The sequence below is a fragment of the Cherax quadricarinatus genome, chromosome 74 (assembly GCF_038502225.1).
Source record: "Cherax quadricarinatus isolate ZL_2023a chromosome 74, ASM3850222v1, whole genome shotgun sequence".
NCBI lineage: Eukaryota > Metazoa > Arthropoda > Malacostraca > Decapoda > Parastacidae > Cherax > Cherax quadricarinatus.
Window position 1 is genome coordinate 16,721,258 of NC_091365.1, and position 24,320 is coordinate 16,745,577.

Consider the following 24,320-nt stretch of genomic DNA (forward strand, 5'->3'; position numbering starts at 1 on the left):
AATGTTGTCTTTATTTTAGATTACTGCTAACCAGAACTCGCAAATCCTTTTTACAATCAGTAATATTAAGATCTACATTATTTAGTTCATATGTGGCATGGTTATTTTCCTGTCCAATGTTTAGAACTTTGTATTTGTCTACATTAAATTGCATTTGCCACTCCTCCGACCACTGCATCAGTCTGTTCAAATCTTGTTGGGAATCGAACCACGGACCCTCAGTGTGTGAAGGGAGAGCATAGCCTACCAAACATGGGCCACCCTATCGTGTGTTGCATCACTGCAGGAGGTGACTTTACCACCAAAGAACATTAATGGTAACACTGTCGTATGTTGCGTCATCAACAGTGATGCTGATATTACATTAACGGTGATAATCATTGATCTGAAACACAGTCTGGTAATGTTTAATTTGTTAATCACCGTCACAATGAGAGTTTGTCGTGTCCTATCATAATAATAATAATAAGGCCACTGGTTGGCGTTGCCAGGTGTTGCGGCTCAGTTCCTGGACCCATCATGTGCCTCTGTGATCGTTTGACTACCTCCCACGGGATGGGTATGTGGGGCAAAATAAAGATATTAAACTGAATTAATATCTTGTGGGTACTGTATACCCACAAAATGCATCAGGACTGGAGAAGCCAATTATGACGAAAAGTTTCCTCCATAGATGTACTGAACTGCTAATGTGTCATTATCTACACTGATTCAGTAACATTACAGAAGCATCCCACCAGTGAGAGACAGCGCACTCACAACACATAGTTATCTCGCACCAAATCATAAGCAAACGATACTGCCCACTTCACTCTAACATATACTATTTCCACCAATCTCACACCCTGCCACGACTCACTGCACCAGCTCAAAATTTTGGGTTTACCTGGAGTTTACCTGGAGAGAGTTCCGGGGATCAGCGCCCCCGCGGCCCGGTCTGTGACCAGGCCTCCTGGTGGATCAGAGCCTGATCAACCAGGCTGTTACTGCTGGTTGCACGCAATCCAATGTACGAGCCACAGCCCGGCTGGTCAGGTACCGACTTTAGGTGCTTGTCCAGTGCCTGCTTCAAGACAGCCAGGGGTCTATTGGTAATCCCCCTTATGTATGCTGGGAGGCAGTTGAACAGTCTCGGGCCCCTGACACTTATTGTATTGTTTCTTAACGTGCTAGTGACACCCCTGCTTTTCATTGGGGGGATGTTGCATCGTCTGCCAAGTCTTTTGCTTTCGTTGTGAGTGATTTTCGTGTGCAAGTTCGGTACTAGTCTCTCTAAGATTTTCCAGGTGTATATAATCATGTATCTCTCCCGCCTGCATTCCAGGGAGTACAGGTTCAGGAACTTCAAGCATTCCCAGTAATTGAGGTGTTTTATCTCCGTTATGCGCACCGTGAACGTTCTCTGTACATTTTCTAGGTCAGCAATTTCACCTGCCGTGAAAGGTGTTGTTAGTGTGCAGCAATATTCCAGCCTAGATAGAACAAGCGACCTGAAGAGCGCCATCATGGGCTTGGCATCCATAGTTTTGAAGGTTTTCATTATCCATTGTGTCATTCTTCTAGCAGATGCGATTGATACAATGTTATGGTCCTTGAAGGTGAGATCCTCCTACATGATCACTCCCAGGTCTTTGACGTTGGTTTTTCGCTTTATTTTGTGGCCGGAATTTGTTTTGTACTCTGATGAAGTTTTAATTTCCTCATGTTTACCATATCTGAGTAATTGAAATTTCTCATCGTTGAACTTCATATTGTTTTCTGCAGCCCATTAAAAGATTTGGTTGATGTCCGCCTGGAGCCTTGCAGTGTCTGCAATGGATAAGATTTCGTTCGGATTTTTAATCCCCGGAGGGTTAGCCACCCAGGATAACCTAAGAAAGTCAGTGCGTCATCGAGAACTGTCTAACTTATTTCCATTGGGGTCCTTAATCTTGTCCCCCAGGATGCGACCCACGCCAGTCGACTAACACCCAGATACCTATTTGCTGCTTGGTGAACAGGACAACAGGTGTAAGGAAACGTGTCGAAATGTTTCCACCCGCCGGGAATCGAACCCGGGCCCTTCGTGTGTGAAGCGGGAGCTTTAGCCACCAGGCCACTGGGCCACCGTCCAGTGGAAGACACTGTCATACAGATTCGGGTGTCATCTGCAAAGGAAGACACGGTGCTGTGGCTGACATCCTTGTCTATGTCAGATATGAGGATGAGAAACAAGATGGGAGCGAGTACTGTGCCTTGTGGAACAGAGCTTTTCACCGTAGCCGCCTCAGACTTTACTCTGTTGACTACTACACTTTGTGTTCTGTTTGTGAGGAAATTATAGATCCATCTACCAACTTTTCCTGTTATTCCTTTAGCACGCATTTTGTGCGCTATTACGCCATGGTCACACTTGTCGAAGGCTTTTGCAACGTCTGTATATATTACATCTGCATTCTGTTTGTCTTCTAGTACATCTAGGACCTTGTCGTAGTGATCCAGTAGTTGGGAGAGACAGGAGCGACTTGCTCTAAACCCATGTTGCCCTGGGTTGTGTAATTGATGGGTATCTAGATGGGTGGCAATCTTGCTTCTTAGGACCCTTTCAAAGATTATGATATGGGATGTTAGTGCTATCGGTCTGTAGTTCTTTGCTATTGCTTTACTGCCTCCTTTGTGGAGTGGGGCTATGTCTGTTGTTTTTAGTAACTGTGGGACGACCCCCGTGTCCATGCTCCCTCTCCATAGGATGGTAAAAGCTCGTGATAGGGGATTCTTGCAGTTCTTGATGAACACGGAGTTCCATGAGTCTGGCCCTTGGGCAGAGTGCATGGGCATGTCATTTATCGCCTGTTCGAAGTCATTTGGCGTCAGGATGACATTGGATAGGCTTGTGTTAACCAAATTCTGTGGCTCTCATAAAAAATTAATTTTGATCTTCGACTCTCAGTTTGGTTAGCGGCTTGCTAAAAACCGAGTCATATTGGGACTTGAGTAGCTCACTCATTTCCTTGCTGTCATCTGTATAGGACCCATCTTGTTTAAGTAGGGTCCCAATACTGGATGTTGTTCTCGACTTTGATTTGGCATAAGAAAAGAAATACTTTGGGTTTCTTTCGATTTCATTTATGGCTTTTAGTTCTTCCCGCGATTCCTGACTCCTATAAGATTCCTTTAGTTTAAGTTCGATGTTTGCTATTTCTCTGACCAGTGACTCCCTACGCATTTCAGATATATTGGCCTCTTTTAGCCGCTCTGTTATTCTTTTTCGTCGCCTGTAAAGGGAGCGCCTGTCTTTCTATTTTACATCTACACTCTTGAGTGCCACCGAGTTAATCTGTTCTAGGCATAAGCTGGGGTCTGTGTTGCTTAGTCTATCTTCCCAGCTTATATCGTTTAGGACTTGGTTTACTTGATCCCACTTTATGTTCTTGTTATTGAAGTTGAATTTGGTGAAGGCTCCCTCGTGACTGATCACATTTTGTATGTCTGGGGCTCCGCGCATACATGTCTGAACCTCGATTATGTTGTGATCTGAGTATATTGTTTTTGATATGGTGACATTTCGTATCAGTCAGTAGAGGCATTCTCTAGTTATGATATTTAAAAATACCACTTAATAAAAATAGCAAATTGAAATTTACATAGCTCAGAGTGACACCTGTTTTAGTAAATCCCACTAACGGTGTAAGTTTGAAGACGATCAGAATGCGCATTACTCGGTGGCTGATCCCATTCCAACCACTCCAAGATTTTTAACTGTTTCTGTAATTTTATTATCCTTTTTATTGAATTTATTATCAATAATGTTTTGAATATCAAATGAATATCACCATTCAGTACAATTGACAGAACGGGACTTATGTCAGTCAACAGAATTATGTAAGTTTTGTTTAGGGCACAACACCAGTGATGAAGATGTCAAGATCAATAGATGAGTCAGTCTACAGTTATGACAAACTGACTATTTTACATAAAAAAAATTTGCCAGCACGCATACGAGACTTAATGGGTACCGTCCTGGTCCTAAGATACATCAGCCATTAAATATTGGAGCCGTTCAGAAGAGTTAAATGGGAAATTATTTAACTCTTAATCTGTCGATGATGTAAATTTATGCCACCTGAGAAAACGTCAATGATATAAACTTCTGCCTAAATTCTAGCTCCTCCAAAATGATCCCGATTGTCCTGCTTATCTGGATCAATCATGTTTGGCAAACCTAAATTGAAGAAAAAAAAAAAAGGATTTTAGAAACAATTAGGAACAAACAGTAAAAGTCACAGAGTTAGCTATATGACCATCCAAAAAACTGAATAAGAATCTACAATGACAAGGAAATACTGTCAGTAGGTCCTGGATACTCTGTGTAATCTCGACAATGGTTTCCGCTGTGCTGGGCCAGAACAGTGCTGCAGCCTCGAGTTTCTGAAAAATTTTAAATGTTACAGTCCTTAGTTACTTCAATAATATCTTCGTTCATTTTAGGTTACTAAACTGTATCAAATAGCATTAGTGCCATTGTGCTATATTTGCAAATGTTCTAATATTCTACCTTAGGTCAACAGAGATTACAACATTTTTCTGCAAAATCATACTATGCATACTTAAATCAGACTTGACAGAAGCATATTCAAACATTGCTAAATTATTACCACACCAATCTCAAACTCCTGATCTTCACCATTCTTAACCAAACCACACCATGGGCGGGGCTTGAGCCCGCGGTTAGAGTCGTGAAACATTACCTTGTCGGTTCTCTGAACCATTTATCAATGTCACTGTCACCCCAACATATGCTCACCCTGTGTGTATCTTGCAGGACGGGGAGTTTGAGTGGGACGAGTGGACACAGAGCCTCATAACAAGTGCCTACTCAATTGGCTCAATCTGGACACAGGTACTAGGTAAAGAGTTACATTTTCTTGACTTTTTATTGCTATTATTATTAATATTATTAATAGTAGTAGTAGTACTAAGTAATTATTATTATTATTATTATTATTATTATAATCAAAAAGAAGCGCTAAGACTAAGTAATTAGTTGACTGGACAAACACGTTTCTATTTAATTCACTTATAATTCGATTATTATTACAATCGAAACTAAGGGTTAAATCAACAAGGGTCAGAGCACTGCAGGGCAGGATGTGCTAAAAGATGAACTATGTGAAGACCAGAGACCAGCGAGGATTAGGAGTATGCAAGAAGCAGAGTTAGTATGGGTGGTAGGGAGCACTAAAGTTAAAATATAATCAAAGTGTGTAATAAAGCTGTCACTGACAAAAAGTGATAGTGGCTTTCTTTGTACCTAGCAAACCAAAATTATAAATACACATTGTAAGCTTTACAAAGAAATAAAATCTTTATCTATGTTTTAGGGAATGTGTGTCAAAGGTGGGGCTGTCAACAAGTAAATACATTAGAGAGGTGACCACATCGGAGGTAAATTCTGCGTGTTTGTTGGTAGACAGGACAGTCTATTAGTAGACTGAATTGACAACGAAACTTGGCAATTCTCACAGAGTGGCACTGGGAGCTTCTCCATGAGATACCTGTGAATGAGACGTGTGTGTCCGATATGATGACAGGAGAGTGTAGACTCCCAAATACGACAGTGATAAGACGACCAGAAACCCAAACAAGGCTTGACAGAATACAATTTGTTATGAATGATATTACGAACATAGGTGTAGATATGGTCTACACACCTTGTCATTATGCGATTACCACTTGGGAACAAGCAAAAGACAGCAGAGATTAACTGAATTGTATTTCCTTCGCCAAAACAGAACGAGGGGATGAGGAGAATCAATTTTTTTAATAGCGTGTAAAGCATTAAAGGAGTCTGAAACTACTACGAATGTTGAGGTAGACAGAGATGCAATATATATAACAGTGATGTGAACTGCATACAGTTCAGCTGTGAAAATGCTAGATAAGTCTAATAAATGACCTCGTACAGCTCTGTCCGGAAAAAGTGCTGCAAGCCTGCAAGCCCGGTGGCCTGGTGGCTAAAGCTCCCGCTTCACACACGGAGGGCCCGGGTTCGATTCCCGGCGGGTGGAAACATTTCGACACGTTTCCTTACACCTATTGTCCTGTTCACCTAGCAGCAAATAGGTACCTGGGTGTTAGTCGACTGGTGTGGGTCGCATCCTGGGGGACAAGATTAAGGACCCCAATGGAAATAAGTTAGACAGTCCTCGATGACGCACTGACTTTCTTGGGTTATCCTGGGTGGTTAACCCTCCGGGGTTAAAAATCCGAACGAAATCTTATCTTATCTTATCACAGGATTTAGAACCATCAGTGTAAAGTGCAACGGGATGATAATATCTGATGTGGTCAAGAATTAGGGAGCGAGATGCTGCAGTAGGTAATTGAGCTTTCGTGCACGAAAGTGAGAAAGAATAGACACGAGTTGTTGGAACTTCCCAAGAGAAAAGAGAAAAGTTAAAAGCTGGATGGACATGAAGAAGTCAAGAGAGAGTTAATACGATGAGAAAAGAGTCGAAGTAAACAGGGGCAGCGAACAAATAACTGAGCACTACTAACATTTGTTACCAACTTGTATGTAAAAGGATCGTGAAGGTCGTGAGAGCGGACAAAATATCGAAGTCAATAGGCATCACGCCGATCGTACAGAACATGAAACATTCGCCTCTGTATAAAGGCACTTAACCGGGAAGGAACAAAAGCACCTAGACACAAATGCAGTCCCTGATGATGAATGAGATTAAGTTTAGATCTTTCGAAACTTAATCCCAGCTATTTTTTGCAGGCGAGGATGCAGAATATTGCTCGTCGCGATAATCCAGTTTCGATAAGATTAGGGCAGAATGAAGGCGAAGGTGAGTTCGTCTATCAGCCTCCCTAGAAAGATGGGAAGGGTTTTCAGAAAGTTTAGTCTCCCTTGGCAAATTGCTTTCAGAGAGGTAATGTGAGGTTTCTAGGACATTCATCGATCAACGAGATGGCAGAGAAACCTGACTGTATCTTGTTCAGGGATACAGGAACTATACGGGTATAACGTGTCGAATGAAAGTAATCTGATGTGTTTAAGTAACAGAAAAATTAATCCCATGTGGGAAACACGATCGACAACATTCTGGAGAGAGGTCGCTACTAGGTGACAGCGCCTGCAGAAGCTATAACAAAATCATTGAGATACAGTGACGCCCAGGTCACTATCTTAATGAGGTCATTGATAGCGAGTAGAAAGAGTGGTGCTAAGAACACAACTCTGATATCTTCTGCCGGACTAGTCGCCTGGCTACCACATCTTATTTCCAGGACACAGGGAAAAATGTATTATTAACCCGGAAACAGAAATGTCTCTCGGACAACAAATTTTGAAGGAAAAGTGGCAGACTGTCCTGAAGGCCTAAGGAAGGAACTTTGGCCAAGGTGTTATACCGCCAGGTAGTGCCATACGTTATTTCAAGATAAAACAAAAGACTGCAATAACCAAGTGTTTACTAGCAACGGCATTACGAACATGGATAATTAAACGGAGTGAGGAGTCAGAAATATATCGGCCCCTACGAAAGCCAAATTGGCGAGTGAAAAGACTGTGTGCCTCCAAATACAACACTAAACGTCTATTTAATAGACGTTCCAGCAACTTGCAAACTGCACTAGTAAGAACAATGAGACGATAGTGGGAGGCATCATGGCTTCAAGTACCTGGTTTATGACAGGGCAGAACAACGGGAGTTTTCCATGGACGAGGAAGAACCCTTTGCAACCAAACAAGATTAAAGAAATGTAAGAGGATTACGAGAGCCAGCGGATGTAAATGCTGAAGCAAATATGAATACCTTCAGGTCTAGTTGCAGACGGTCGGCAGCTAGATGAGGTAGTGGACTCACGAAATCGTAATGACACGATTGCAAGCAAACCATACACCATATGGTGTAGAAATATACCTAGTTGGACGAATCTTATTGTGGCTAGCTGGTCGAGTGGCTAACGCGACGGTCTGGAATTTTGAGACTCTCTGATCGCGGGTTCTGTCCCCGCCTGTGGTATGGTTTGGTGAGGTAGTGGAGGTTAGGAAGAGACCAGAAAATCAACATTAGGAATAGATAATGGTAGAGAAGGAAAAAGATACAAAGAGCAAACTGTATCCCATTGGTTCAAGTAGATACGGGATGCAGTGTAATACAGGGAACTATGAACAAAGGTCTGAGAAAGTGGTATACCAGCGCGAACATTCCCGAGAGGGAATGGATAGTAGCGGAGAGCGATTTTGGTTCTTGTAAACAAGCACATATAGAAAAAATTGGAAGAGCAATACCTGAAGCTCACCCGGGTTATTAGGTAAGACATATATGCAACAGTTTACCTGGAGTTTACCTGGAGAGAGTTTCGGGGGTCAACGCCCCCGCGGCCCGGTCTGTGACCAGGCCTCCTGGTGGATCAGAGCCTGATCAACCAGGCTGTTGCTGCTGGCTGCACGCAAACCAACGTACGAGCCACAGCCCGGCTGATCAGGAACTGACTTTAGGTGCTTGTCCAGTGCCAGCTTGAAGACTGCCAGGGGTCTGTTGGTAATCCCCCTTATGTGTGCTGGGAGGCAGTTGAACAGTCTCGGGCCCCTGACACTTATTGTATGGTCTCTTAACGTGCTAGTGACACCCCTGCTTTTCATTGGGGGGATGGTGCATCGTCTGCCAAGTCTTTTGCTTTCGTAGTGAGTGATTTTCGTGTGCAAGTTCGGTACTAGTCCCTCTAGGATTTTCCAGGTGTATATAATCATGTATCTCTCCCTCCTGCGTTCCAGGGAATACAGGTTTAGAAACCTCAAGCGCTCCCAGTAATTGAGGTGTTTTATCTCCGTTATGCGCGCCGTGAAAGTTCTCTGTACATTTTCTAGGTCGGCAATTTCACCTGCCTTGAAAGGTGCTGTTAGAGTGCAGCAATATTCCAGCCTAGATAGAACAAGTGACCTGAAGAGTGTCATCATGGGCTTGGCCTCCCTAGTTTTGAAGGTTCTCATTATCCATCCTGTCATTTTTCTAGCAGATGCGATTGATACAATGTTATGGTCCTTGAAGGTGAGATCCTCCGACATAATCACTCCCAGGTCTTTGACGTTGGTGTTTCGCTCTATTTTGTGGCCAGAATTTGTTTTGTACTCTGATGAAGATTTAATTTCCTCATGTTTACCATATCTGAGTAATTGAAATTTCTCATCGTTGAACTTCATATTGTTTTCTGCAGCCCACTGAAAGATTTGGTTGATGTCCGCCTGGAGCCTTGCAGTGTCTGCAATGGAAGACACTGTCATGCAGATTCGGGTGTCATCTGCAAAGGAAGACACGGTGCTGTGGCTGACATCCTTGTCTATGTCGGATATGAGGATGAGGAACAAGATGGGAGCTAGTACTGTGCCTTGTGGAACAGAGCTTTTCACCGTAGCTGCCTCGGACTTTACTCTGTTGACGACTACTCTCTGTGTTCTGTTAGTGAGGAAATTATAGATTCATCGACCGACTTTTCCTGTTATTCCTTTAGCGCGCATTTTGTGCGCTATTACGCCATGGTCACACTTGTCGAAGGCTTTTGCAAAGTCTGTATATATTACATCTGCATTCTTTTTGTCTTCTAGTGCATTTAGGACCTTGTCGTAGTGATCCAGTAGTTGAGACAGACAGGAGCGACCTGTTCTAAACCCATGTTGCCCTGGGTTGTGTAATTGATGGGTTTCTAGATGGGTGGTGATCTTGCTTCTTAGGACCCTTTCAAAGATTTTTATGATATGGGATGTTAGTGCTATTGGTCTGTAGTTCTTTGCTGTTGCTTTACTGCCCCCTTTGTGGAGTGGGGCTATGTCTGTTGTTTTTAGTAACTGAGGGACGACCCCCGTGTCCATGCTCCCTCTCCATAGGATGGAAAAGGCTCGTGATAGGGGCTTCTTGCAGTTCTTGATGAACACAGAGTTCCATGAGTCTGGCCCTGGGGCAGAGTGCATGGGCATGTCATTTATCGCCTGTTCGAAGTCATTTGGCGTCAGGATAACATCGGATAGGCTTGTGTTAATCAAATTTTGTGGCTCTCTCATAAAAAATTCATTTTGATCTTCGACTCTCAGTCTGGTTAGCGGCTTGCTAAAAACTGAGTCATATTGGGACTTGAGTAGCTCACTCATTTCCTTGCTGTCATCTGTGTAGGACCCATCTTGTTTAAGTAGGGGCCCAATACTGGGCGTTGTTCTCGATTTTGATTTGGCATAGGAGAAGAAATACTTTGGGTTTCTTTCGATTTCATTTATAGCTTTTAGTTCTTCCCGCGATTCCTGACTCCTTGTTAGGTAAGACACATATGCAACAGTTAGACAACTTTATTCCGAAACGTTTCGCCTACACAGTAGGCTTCTTCAGTCGAATACAGAAAGTAGGCAGGAACAGTAGAGATGTGAAGACGATGTAATCAGTCCATCACCCTTAAAGTCGTAGAATTTGAGGTTGTCAGTCCCTCGGCCTGGAGAAGTTCAGTTCCATAGTCAGGAACTATCTGAAGATCAAGCGACAGTGCGGAGACTTAAATACTGTCGGAAGGAGAGGTGCAGGGTAGTAGTAGTAGTAGTAGTAGTAGTAATAGTAGTAGTGAGAGGCAACTGAGAGGTCATGTCCCTCTCAGATCCAACCCTTCTCACTTGAAAAGCTTGTTCAAGGTGTTTTCTGTACCAAGATGCCACGTGTTGCAGGCCGAGGGACTGACAACCTCAAATTCTACGACTTTACTTGTCAGACACTGCAACACGTGGCATCTTGGTACAGAAAACACCTTGAACAAGCTTTTCAAGTGAGAAGGGTTGGATCTGAGAGGGACATGACCTCTCAGTTGCCTCTCACTACTACTATTACTACTACTACTACTACTACTACTACTACTACCCTGCACCTCATTCCTGACTCCTAAAGGATTCTTTTAGCTTAAGTTCGATGCTTGCGATTTCTCTGACCAGTGTCTCCCTGCGCATTTCAGATATATTGACCTCTTTTAGCCGCTCTGTTATTCTTTTCCGTCGCCTGTAAAGGGAGCGCCTGTCTCTTTCTATTTTACATCTACTCCTCCTTTTTCTTAGAGGAATAAGCCTTGTGCATACATCGAGTGCCACCGAGTTAATCTGTTCTAGGCATAAGTTTGGGTCTGTGTTGCTTAGTATATCTTCCCAGCTTATATCGGTTAGGACTTAGTTTACTTGGTCCCACTTTATGTTTTTGTTATTGAAGTTGAATTTGGTGAATGCTCCCTCGTGACTAGTCTCATTTTGTCGGTCTGGGGCTCCACGTATACATGTCTGAACCTCAATTATGTTGTGATCTGAGTATATTGTTTTTGATATGGTGACATTTCTTATCAGATCATCATTGTTAGTGAATATGAGGTCTAGTGTATTCTCCAGTCTAGTAGGCTCTATTATTTGCTGGTTTAAATTGAATTTTGTGCAGAGATTTAAAAGCTCGTGTGAGTGTGAGTTTTCATCAGAGCTGCCTCCTGGTGTTATTACTGCAACAATATTATTTGCTATATTCCTCCATTTTAGGTGCCTTAAGTTGAAATCCCCCAGGAGCAAGATGTTGGGTGCAGGAGCTGGAAGATTTTCCAGACAGTGGTCAATTTTTAACAGCTGTTCCTGGAATTGCTGGGATGTTGCATCCGGAGGCTTGTAGACTACCACAATGACTAGGTTTGGGTTCTCGACCTTTACTGCTAAAACTTCCACTACGTCATTTGAGGCATTAAGCAGTTCTGTGCAAACAAGTGACTCTGCAATGTACAGGCCAACCCCCCCCTTTTGCCTGTTCACTCTGTCACATCTGTATAGGTTGTAACCTGGGATCCATATTTCGTTGTCCAAGTGATCCTTTATGTGGGTCTCAGTGAAAGCCGCGAACATTGCCTTTGCCTCTGCAAGCAGTCCATGGATGAAAGGTATTTTGTTGTTTGTTGCTGGCTTTAGACCCTGTATATTTGCAAAGAAGAATGTTATCGGACTGGTGGTATTGTTGGTACTGGGGGGGGGATTTTTTTTCCGGCATTAGTATCTGTATCTGTTGGTTTGGAGCGGAGGCCATCGACTGTGGTTCCACTCCAGGAATGACTGGATTTGGTGTACGATTTCTGCCATTTCCTGCCAGTTTTTTTTCCTTCCTGGCACTAAAAACCTCTCCCTCTTGAGTGGCTGTGGCTACCCAGGTTTTCCCATGGCCTGGATGTTTTGTATCTTTTTGTCCCCTTTAGATGGTATGCCTGGCAATTTAAGTTATAGCACAGTCTTTCCTGTACTGAAGAGGTACACATTTCAGGGTGAAAAAGCTTACAGGAAGGGAGTTTGCATTTTCCTGTTGTCATATGGGCATGGCATTTTCTAGGGTGGTCATAGTTGCACGTCCCATCTGTTTTTCCAGATTTCCCATGCCAGCAGATACCAAGTGCATAGTATGTGCACAGGCTTGGTTTCCGCTTGCCTTGGGTTTCTGTGACTGTATTCCCTGTTGGTGCATGTTTCCCTGTCTTACTTCTATCCTCCCTAGCACCAACAATGGAGCTCCCACCAGTTGTTTTTGGTAATTTATCCTCACTATTGCTATTGGAGTCCTCTTGTTTGCTATTTCCTGCGGTATTTCTAGTTTGCAATATTGGTTTTATCTTATCTTTGACTACACTTGTTTCCCTACTATGGCTCCTGTCCCCTATGAGGTCATTTATATGTATTCCTTCCTGCGTATAATTCCCGACTACCTGGACAAAATCTCCAGCTTCACCATTACTGTCTCCCAGGACAGTATCTCCAGCTTCACCATTTCTGTCTCCCAGGACAGCACCTCCAGCTTCACCATTACTGTCTCCCAGGACAGCACCTCCAGCTTTACTATTACTGTCTCCCAGGACATCACCTCCAGCCTTACAGTTTGTGACTACATGGCCAGTATCAAGGGCAGTACCATTCAGCCCAGACTTTTTATGTTCCCATCTGTTGTAGAAAGCTTCCAGGTTTTCTATGAAAGCAGCTTTGATGTTAGGTATCTTTATTATGAAACGTTTCGCCTACACAGTAGGCTTCTTCAGTCAAGTACAGAAAAGTTGATAGAAGCAGAAGATACTTGAAGACGATGTAATCAGTCCATCACCCTTAAAGTTTTGAGGTGGTCAGTCCCTCAGTCTGGAGAAGAGCATTGTTCCATAGCATGAAACAATATGGAGAAGAAGTGACAGGATGGAGCTTTTTATAGCGCCAAGAGGTGAGACGTAGGCCACTAGGAGAGGTAAGAACTCAGATGTTGAGAGGTCAGGTCCCTCAAATCCAGCCCCTCTCACTAGTGGAAGTTGTCGAAGTTGATTGCAGGTCTGTACCAAGATACCCTTGTGTTGCAGTGTCTGACAGATTGAACATAAAATGGTATAAAATACCGACAGGTTGTTAGGTAAGACACATATGCAACAGTTAGGTATCTTTATTCAATCTGTCAGACACTGCAACACAAGGGTATCTGGGTACAGACCTGCAATCAACTTCGACAACTTCCACTAGTGAGAGGGGCTGGATTTGAGGGACCTGACCTCTCAACATCTGAGTTCTTACCTCTCCTGAAGAAGCCTACTGTGTAGGCGAAACGTTTCATAATAAAGATACCTAACTGTTGCATATGTGTCTTACCTAACAACCTGTCGGTATTTTATACCATTTTAATGTTCACCCGGGTTACACTTGAAGCCTCGAATATTGCACTGTAAGTTATGATCTGTGAATAGAAGTATAACAGTAACAATAAGCATGTGTTATCTACGGACTTGAAAGGTCAATAATAATAATATCTATTTCTACAAGTACATGTACAAGGTATACAGTCCTACCTGACATCAATGACATACTACTATATAGAAAGCCGCTTGTTATGCAGAGCATTTCGGGCAGATTAGGTCAGTTTTGTCCCAGGATGCGACCCACACCAGTCGACTAATACCCAGGTACCCATTATTACTAATGGGTGAACATGGACAACTGCTGTTTACCTGGAGTTTACCTGGAGAGAGTTTCGGGGGTCAACGCCCCCGCGGCCCGGTCTGTGACCAGGCCTCCTGGTGGATCAGCCCCTGATCAACCAGGCTGTTGCTGCTGGCTGCACGCAAACCAACGTACGAGCCACAGCCCGGCTGATCAGGAACTGACTTTAGGTGATTGTCCAGTGCCAGCTTGAAGACTGCCAGGGGTCTGTTGGTAATCCCCCTTATGTGTGCTGGGAGGCAGTTGAACAGTCTCGGGCCCCTGACACTTATTGTATGGTCTCTTAACGTGCTAGTGACACCCCTGCTTTTCATTGGGGGGATGGTGCATCGTCTGCCAAGTCTTTTGCTTTCGTAGTGAGTGATTTTCGTGTGCAAGTTCGGTACTAGTCCCTCTAGGATTTTCCAGGTGTATATAATCATGTATCTCTCCGTCCTGCGTTCCAGGGAATACAGGTTTAGAAACCTCAATGAAACATGCCCAATGTTTCCACCCCTTTGCCGAGAATCGAACCCGGATCCTCAGCGTGTGAAGGAAGAGCTTTTGCCACCGTGGCCTGGTGGCCTGGAGGGATTTTTACCAATATTGGTCTCCATGAGGTATATAGGTCCACTTCCTCCCGGATTCGAGAGCTTTATCATACATCTTCTTAAAGTTATGCATGAATTCCTCCTCTACCACTTCACTCTCCGGATTGTTCCAGTTCCTGACAAGTCCAAGACTGAACAAAATGCTTAGTAACATTCCTCTAAGTCATCTGGGTTTTCAATTTCCAGTTGTGTCCTCTTGTTCCCATATCTGAAACATTCTGCTCGTGTGTGTGTGTGTGTGTGTGTGTGTGTGTGTGTGTGTGTGTGTGTGTGTGTGTGTGTGTGTGTGTGTGTGTGTGTGTGTGTGTTTCATTTTATTTACTTTTGTCTGGGTAATTTTGTATTTAGTTTCCTCTGTTTTGAAAATCAGACGACCTAGGTAATTGATGCATTTGCGCTATATGTAATAACATTCTTGTTTCAGGGAAACATTACATTTGGAATAACATCTTTATAGGTATTCACATGTGCTCATACACCCGGTCAGTTTTATTCAACTTTATTTTTGGTGTGGTACTAAATAAGTAGAGTTCAACATCCATTTCTAGACCGATATTGTAAATATTTCTTCGCTCTGTATTATACAGCGATTTTGGAATGGAAGCTAATGAATAACTGATTTTGAGAAAGGAGATGATAAATGAAATTCCATGGATCATCAGCTTTTTACCAGCATCAGGATATTTCACCACCTTTGTCTTGAAAAGTTTCTCTCTCTGTGGTTCAATTAGTACTCATTTAGTTCACATTCTAAGCGTCTGTGGCTCGATCCAGGCATGGGTGAAACGTTGGGTATGTTTCCTTACACCTGCTGTCCCTGCTCACCTAGCAATAAGTAGGTACCTGGGTGTTAGTCGACTGGTGTGGGTCGCATTCTGGGGGGACAAGAATGAAGGACGCCATTGTAAATTAGACAGACAGTCCTCGATGACACTGACTTTCCTGGGTTATCCTGGGTAGCTAACACTCCCCCGGGTTAAGCAGATCTTATCTCTTCTCTTTATCTCTCACACCACACAAGCAGGAGCACCTGCTTGTGTTCATGGTTGGTGGGACACCTGCTTGTGTTCATGGTGGGTGTTGTGGCCAGGGCACAACAGTCTGTTTAGCACTTTCTTGCAACAAATGAACGGGACTGAATATCCTGCTCTAAATGAAATCATGTAAGGGTTCAGTAGTAAACAATCACAATGCTTCTTTCCGGTTTTTATTAAGTTTCTTAATATACCATAGAAGGGTTTTTATGTTAACTTTAAGAAGGCTGCACCATAAAATGGTACTCATAAGAAATTTACACTTGAGTTTACTTAATAAGATTATACACAATATTCTGTCTTGATTATAATACTGAATGACTAGTATCGTAAGACATTCACTTCACATACTAACACTTTGCTTGACTCAATCCCAATGATTCAGAAAGCATAACACTTCAATAATAATTCACTCATTGTCCTCATCGCTCTCGGGCCGTGTGGACGTGCTGCGCAAAAGCTCCTGCTTTCTCTGTTTGTGCAACTTCCTGTTTTCACCAAGATGGCGACCAGTTACTGCAGGAGGAGCAACACTGTGTGTTGACCTAGTTAAAGGAACAATTTATTCGACGAACGCCTCTGTCTTATTGCCAACGATCATACGGGACACGTTTAACATTGACAACGATGAACTACATGGAATAGCGCTTAATGGCTCTTCACAAATCTTCATAAAGTTCTGCAATGTAGAGGCTTATGAAAGGACGGTGACAAGATACCAGGAGAAGTCCATCTTCGTTTCATCTGGACTGGAGGTACACCTGAGGGATGCCTCAAAATATTACACCTGGGTGAGGATACGAAATGTCCCTTTTGAAGTGGATGAAGTGAATATTAGAGAGGCTTTTCAACGATATGGTGAAGTGCATGCTACGACTTTGGGCAGATGGACGGATGGAATCTATGCAGGGCTGCCTGCAGGACCCTACACCATTAAGATGACTTTGAGGCGACCTATTCCATCGTATGTTGTCCTGGAGGATTTCAGGACACAGGTGTTTGTGATTTACACAGGACAACGCAAGACGTGTCACCTGTGTGGTGCTTATGGCCACATGGCGGCTGGGTGTGGTAGGGCAGCAGCGCCGAGGTCTTTGGACCTGCCAGTTGTCACAGAGTCTCAGGTGGCGTCTTTGCCTGAGGTTGTGAGTATAGTAGGTAAAGGTAATTGGGTGGACGAAGTGGAGGAAGCGGGAGAAATTTGTGTGGCGTTACCAGTGGCTTTGGATGTTCCCACACAGGCAGACCCTGGTGGTGAATAGCAGCCTGTAGAGGTAGGGGAGGATGGTGACCTACAGGTTTTACCTGAACCCCTGCAGGAGATAATCAAGTCTTTTTCTGGATGAGCCAGCGGAGGAGATCCCTCCTGTAGACGGGAGAATTCTGATGGTTGAGGAAGACCTGAGTGAACGGGTCCCGGGGCCTCAGGAGTCAGAGTCTGGCATGTTGCAGGTGCAGCAAATGGAGGATGAGGTGCACAGCGGGAGTTACCATAATGATATGGAGGTTGAGAGTACATCTAAAAAAAGAGCTGGAGGATCGTCAGATGACGAGTATATTACTCCAGCTCAACGTACTGGTAAGAAGAGTTGGGCGGGAGTGTTTAAGAAGGGGCAGGGTAGTGCACGGGGGGGGAGGGGGTCCAGGCGGGCAAGAGTGCATGGGAAAAAACAGGCACAGCAAAAAGTGTAATGGACAGGCCACAGAAACAGAGGAAAGCCCCCCTTTCTGAATCTTTAAGTGTCTAACGATAAATGTGAATGGCATTAGGGCTCATGTAAAACGTGTATGGTTGGAGGATGTTTTGAGGCATTTTAATATTGATGTGTGTTTTATTCAACAACACAATTTTAAGTGTGGTAGAGATTTGAGGCTGAAAGGTTTTAGGATGTATGCAGGCAGCTCAGGGAAATTAAAGGGTGGGGTGGCAGTGGCAGTGAGGGAATCCAGCCCATTCCAAGTGCTCCTGTGGGAAGAGGGGGGAGGGGAGGGTGTTGAGGGTGGAGGGGCTATGGGGGGAGATTAGTGTTTTTTCTAGGGATATATATGCCGGCTGATTGCAATATGAGGGTAAAGGTTACTTTTGTAAGGGAGGTTTTGCTTTTCTACTTGCGGGGTTTACCCATGGTTTCTATAGTAGGAGGATTGGAACTGTATAATCAGAAATAAGGATGTGGAGCCAAGAGGTGCAGGGTCTGTGCTTGGGGTGTCGAGGGAATTCTTTGAGGGACGCAGGGTTTTTTGACATAGTCAGGGGAGATGGGTGGAGAGTGGAGCACACGTTTATGAGGAGGGGTTATGCAGCTAGGTTGGACCATATATATATAACTCGAGAGATTACAGTAGACAGTGTAACGACGATAGATTTAGGTTTTTCAGACCATCGAACCGCTTTGGCCAAGGTGGCATGGGACGGAATGGTTCGTAGGTATGTGGGTTATTAGAAACTGAATGTGAGGTTACTTCAGGGGGAGGGGGAGGGGTTGGTTTTTAGAGAATGATGGTGGCACCTCTGGGAGGATGTATTTGAATGGTGGGAGAAGTATGCTAAATTGCAAATTAAGGAGTATTACCAGCATAGAGGATGGGATGAGGCGTGGTGGAGGTTTGGTTTACAAAAATATTTTGAGGGGCAGCTCAATGATTTTTATGAAGGGGGCGGGGAGGCTAGATATGGGGAAATAGAGGTTTTAAGGGGAAGATTGAGGGATATATAAAATTCTCGTTTTGATGCGTTACATGTAAGGGAAGGTTTAGAGGAGGTCCTATGGGGAGACAAACCATCAGGATGCATTTTGAGGAGATTTAGGGATTATGGGATTAGAGGCGAGTCAAGGGGTGGGGGGCTATAGGGTGGGGCAGGAACTTACAACCACCGATGGAATGAGTAATTATGCGGATTTTTGGTTTAGGGAGAATTTTAAGCAGGGGGAGGGTGGAGGGAGGGAGAGAGATTATAGGGGAAGGAATTCGGGGTATTTTAAGGAAGGAGAGAGAGATGATAGAGGGTAGAATCAGCGAGGAGGAGGTGGGGGAGGCGGTGATGAGTTTGAGTAGGGGAAAGGCGCCGGGGATTGATGGAATTCCTAATGATTTTTATATTACACATTGGGATTGTCTGAAGGAATGTCTGGTCTCGTTGCTTAACTGTATGAAGGACGGGGGAGTCTTGGGGGAATTGCAGGGCATGGGGGTAGTTGTTTTGGTTTACAAAGGAGGGGGGGAAAACCCTGGGTGCCTATAGGGCGATCTCCCTCATGTGTGCCGATTATAAAATTTTCGCGAAGGTTTTAGGTAATCACATGAAAAAGGTGCTTGACCGTGTTCTACATAGAGGACAGTGTGGGATCCCAGGTCGAAGTATGCGTGAGGGGCATGAGAGAATTAGGGATTTTGTGGAGGGTGGACAAGGGGGGGGAATCTTGGGGATTGATTGGAAGCAGGCTTATGACTGAATAGACGTATGTTGTGGGTATTTTACAAAAACAGGGTTTTGGGGATGAGATTGTGCGATGGGCAACTACTTTGTATATGCCTGCGAGGGTCAGAGTACAGGTTAATGGGAAGTTAGGTTTGCTGGTGCAGATGGGGAAGGGTTTGCGACAGGGTTGTCCCTTGTCTCAAATCCTTTTTGCATGCAAGACCCTTTTTATAGGCTTATAGAGAAAGGAGTGTGGGAAAGGGGGAGAGGAGGGTCCTGGCAGATGTGGAATTGTGGGGTATGTGGATGACACCACAGTTCTGGTGGGAGTGGAAATAGGATTGGGGAATGTGGGACGTATAATCAAGATCTTTGGTGGGGCGACAGGGATGAGGGTTAATGGGGCAAAGTCAAAGTTATTGGAAGTAGGTACGTGGGTGTGGGGGGGGAACTGTATGGGTGGAATGTAGTGGATAGAATCAAGATCTGCGGGGTTGTGTACATGGCAGATGCTGGGGAGGCACAGAAAATAAACTCAAAGGATGTTGCGAGTAGAGCGATCGGCAGGATGCAAGGGTGGAGGGCCGGAGATATAACATTGCAGCAGAGGGTGGTGGTAGTAAACACACTTGTGTATAGTAAAGTGTGGGGAGTAGCAGAAGTATATCTTCTGAGGTCGTGTGATATTCAGGAACTGGAGAGGGTGGTTTTGAGGTATGTGTGGGGTTATGGCAGGCCATGGCTAAGGAAGGAGGTGGTGATGACGGGCGTGCAGCAGGGTGGGCTGGGTCTTATACCTTTGGACACACGAGTGAAGGCAGTGTATGAAGCAGCAGTACCTGAGGGCTGGAGGGGAGAGGGGTATAAGGGTGGGAGAGGTCATGGAGGATGTGAGGAAATGGAAGGGGAAGCCGTTATTGGTGTATACCTGGAGTATACCTGGAGAGAGTTCCGGGGGTCAACGCCCCCGCGGCCCGGTCTGTGACCAGGCCTCCTGGTGGATCAGAGCCTGATCAACCAGGCTGTTACTGCTGGCTGCACACAAACCAACGTACGAGCCACAGCCCGGCTGATCAGGAACTGACTTTAGGTGCTTGTCCAGTGCCAGCTTGAAGACTGCCAGGGGTCTGTTGGTAATCCCCCTTATGTGTGCTGGGAGGCAGTTGAACAGTCTCGGGCCCCTGACATTTATTGTATGGTCTCTTAACGTGCTAGTGACACCCCTGCTTTTCATTGGGGGGATGGTGCATCGTCTGCCAAGTCTTTTGCTTTCATAGTGAGTGATTTTCGTGTGCAAGTTCGGTACTAGTCCCTCTAGGATTTTCCAGGTGTATATAATCATGTATCTCTCCCTCCTGCGTTCCAGGGAATACAGGTTTAGGAACCTGAAGTGCTCCCAGTAATTGAGGTGTTTTATCTCCGTTATGCGTGCCATGAAAGTTCTCTGTACATTTTCTAGGTCGGCAATTTCACCTGCCTTGAAAGGTGCTGTTAGTGTGCAGCAATATTCCAGCCTAGATAGAACAAGTGACCTGAAGAGTGTCATCATGGGCTTGGCCTCCCTAGTTTTGAAGGTTCTCATTATCCATCCTGTCATTTTTCTAGCAGATGCGATTGATACAATGTTATGGTCCTTGAAGGTGAGATCCTCCGACATGATCACTCCCAGGTCTTTGACGTTGGTGTTTCGCTCTATTTTGTGGCCAGAATTTGTTTTGTACTCTGATGAAGATTTAATTTCCTCATGTTTACCATATCTGAGTAATTGAAATTTCTCATCGTTGAACTTCATATTGTTTTCTGCAGCCCACTGAAAGATTTGGTTGATGTCCGCCTGGAGCCTTGCAGTGTCTGCAATGGAAGACACTGTCATGCAGATTCAGGTGTCATCTGCAAAGGAAGACACGGTGCTGTGGCTGACATCCTTGTCTATGTCGGATATGAGGATGAGGAACAAGATGGGAGCGAGTACTGTGCCTTGTGGAACAGAGCTTTTCACCGTAGCTGCCTCGGACTTTACTCTGTTGACGACTACTCTCTGTGTTCTGTTAGTGAGGAAATTATAGATCCATCGACCGACTTTTCCTGTTATTCCTTTAGCACGCATTTTGTGCGCTATTACGCCATGGTCACACTTGTATATATTACATCTGCATTCTTTTTGTCTTCTAGTGCATTTAGGACCTTGTCGTAGTGATCCATGTTGTGATAGAAACACAGGCCTTATCTCTAGGCTTTATTGAACATAGAATCTTCATAGTACTTCTGCAACAACAAAATATAATGACTAGTACATCTAATAATGGCTTCTACAGGGATGGTGATGTCTTGCATATGTCAAGAGAAAAGTTATAACTACAGGCCACATATTTAAACTCACCATGTAATCTGCATCGGTGATAAATGGATCAAGTAGGAGAGAATCACACACCATATGTTGGTGCCCATGACGCACGCCAAACTGTTGTTGTTGTTAAGGGCCCCTAGAGGTGGTGCAGTATTATCCTGCTGCTGCTCCCCACAGGACCAGTATCACTACAATCTCCCCCTTCTAAAATATCAGAGACAGTAATCTCCCAAACTGTTAGGTGGGCGACGTACACGTCCCGACCTTCGTAGCCCTTGAGCCTCTTCACCAGGTTCGATATTTTCCAGCGGGGTTTGATTAACTGCTGGAGCAGAATCCTCTATTTCCATAGGGGTAGTCTCAAGGGGCTTTCCAGGAGAAAACGAAGCATCTTTCACATCTATTGGTGTATCTTGAGATTCCACACTAATAGGGATTTCAACTGGGGCTAAATGTCTTGTAGATACTGTAGTCTCTTCACCATTTTGGTAGCGAATGTGGGCGTAATGTGGATTAGCTTGCAGGAGCTCTACCTCTTCCACTAAAGGATCCGTCTTGTTCATCCTACGGTGACTCTTCAGGAGAACGGGTCCAGGATGACATAACCAAGTGGGCACGGAGGCTCCCATAGAGGAACGACGTGAATAGTTGAGGAGTCTTTCATGAGGGGTTGCATTAGTAGCTGTGCACAGCAGTGATCTAATAGAGTGAAGAGCATCAGGTAGGACAGTTTGCCAGTGTTGAACAGGTAGATTGCGCGACTTTAATGTCATTGTAACTGCCTTCCATATAGTACCATTGAACCGCTCCACTTGACCATTGCCTTGAGGGTTGTAGCTTGTTGTTCTGCTGCAGGCAATACCTTTGCTAGCCAAAAACTCCTGAAGTTCGTTACTCATGAACGAGGATCCCCTGTCTGAATGGATATAAGCTGGCATACCAAAAATAGAGAACAACTGTGAAAGACAACTAATAACAGTTGAAGCAGCCATATTTGCACAGGGGAATACAAAGGGAAACCTTGAATATTCATCTACTATGTTAAGGAAATACCTATTCTGATTTGTGCTTGGTAGAGGTCCTTTGAAATCTATATTCAATCTTTCGAAAGGCTGGGTGGATTTTATGAGATGAGTCTTCTCTGGCTGATGAAAGTTTGGCTTGCACTCTGCACATACTCTGCATGCTCTGATCACTTGTCGCACATCTTCCACTGAGTAGGGCATGTTCTTTGATTTGACAAAATGGTACAGGCGTGTAACTCCTGGGTGACACAAAGCCTTGTGGAGAGCTGAGAGTGATTGCAAATCATGACATGCTGCTCCACAGTGGGACCTAGAGAATGCATCAGGTGAGATGTTCTCTTGACCCGGTCGGTACAGAATATCAAAGTCATAACACGATAGTTCCATCCTCCAGCGTAATATCTTGTCATTCTTTATCCTACTTTTGTGCCTCTTGTCGAACATATACATCACGGACCGTTGGTCAGTCCTTATGGTGAAATGTCTACCAGTTAAATAATGCCTCCAGTGGCGAACTGCTTCTATGATGGCCTGGGCTTCCTTTTCTACAGCAGCATAACATTTCTCTGATCCTTGAAAAGTTCTCGAAAAGAAGGCTACTGGTCGTCCTGCCTGAGATAAGACTGCAGCAATGGCAATGTCAGATGCATCCGTTTCCACTTCGAATGGTAGGGACTCATCAATGGCTTGAACTACTGAGTTTTCAATGTCCTGTTTGAGAGTATGGAAAGCGGCTTCTGCTTCCTTTGTCACAGGAAATGTGGTAGCACTCAATGGGCGGACTTTACTTGAATAGTTGTAGATCCATTGTGAGTAATAAGCAAAGAGACCAAGAGTTCTTCGGAGTGACTTTTTGTCTTGAGGCATTGGAAGTTCCCGTAGAGGTCGTAGTCGTTCAGGGTCTGGGAATATTGAACCTCCTTCCACTACATAACCAAGGATGCTAAGCCTTTTAGTTGAAAAAGTGCACTTTTCCTCATTGTAACTGATATTTTTCTTCTTGGCGGCTTCCAAAAACTTATCAAGGTTTGCATCATGTTCCTCCTGGGTCTTGCCACAAATGGTAACATTATCTAAATACGCGTAAGTTCCCATGAGTTGCTCTTCCTGAATGAGTGAATCCATAATTCGTTGGAAGCAGGCTACCCCATTGGTGACTCCAAAAGGGACTCTGGTAAACTGATACAGGCCATCACTAGCCTGAAACGCTGTGTATGGTTTATCTTCATTCCTTATAGGGACTTGATGATAGGCACTCTGCAGATCAATTGTGCTAAACACGTAGTACTGAGCAATTTTGTTCACTGTATCGTCAATTCGAGGTAGAGGGTACCCATCAAGAAGTGTAAATTTGTTGATTGTCTCAGAGTAATCGATAGCCAGTCTCCGTTTCCTATAACCATCTTTAACAACAACAACCTGTGCACGCCAAGGGGAATCACTCGGTTCTATAATACCCTCCTTCAGCAGCCTCTGAGTTTCTTTCTCAATGAACATCCGATCCTCATAAGAATAGCGGCGTGACTTAGCTGATATAGGATGGCAATCCGCGGTAAGATTTGCAAACAGCTTTGGTGGGTCTACCCTTAAAGTGCTAAGTCCACAGACAACAAGAGGAGGCAGTTCACCTCCATATGTTAAGGTGACACTACCATGCAGCTTCTGAAAGTCCTGACCAAGGATAACATCAGAGCACAGTTGTGGCAGAATAGCTAAATGTACATCTTGATAATCCTTTCCATTAACTCTGAGATTTACCTTACAAAACCCTAAGGTCTGAATAGAGAGAGATGTTGATGCCATGGAAACGGTACCTGATGAGTGATGTAGAGTCAAGGAGAGCCGTTTAACTAAGTCAAGGTTGATGAAACTCTCTGAGCTGCCACTATCAATAAGACCATCTA

The 24,320-nt window shown here is 44.3% G+C and overlaps 1 protein-coding gene across 1 annotated transcript in view; it reads left to right on the forward strand.

Moving 5' to 3' along the window:
* Positions 1-24,320, forward strand: part of LOC128705678 (putative inorganic phosphate cotransporter) — a gene marked incomplete at its 3' end in the record, with an annotated part of 106,043 nt that overhangs the window by 18,060 nt on the left and 63,663 nt on the right. Inside the window, 1 exon segment of the mRNA XM_070100808.1 lies at positions 4,802-4,886. Within this exon segment, the coding sequence (XP_069956909.1) occupies positions 4,802-4,886 (85 nt within the window).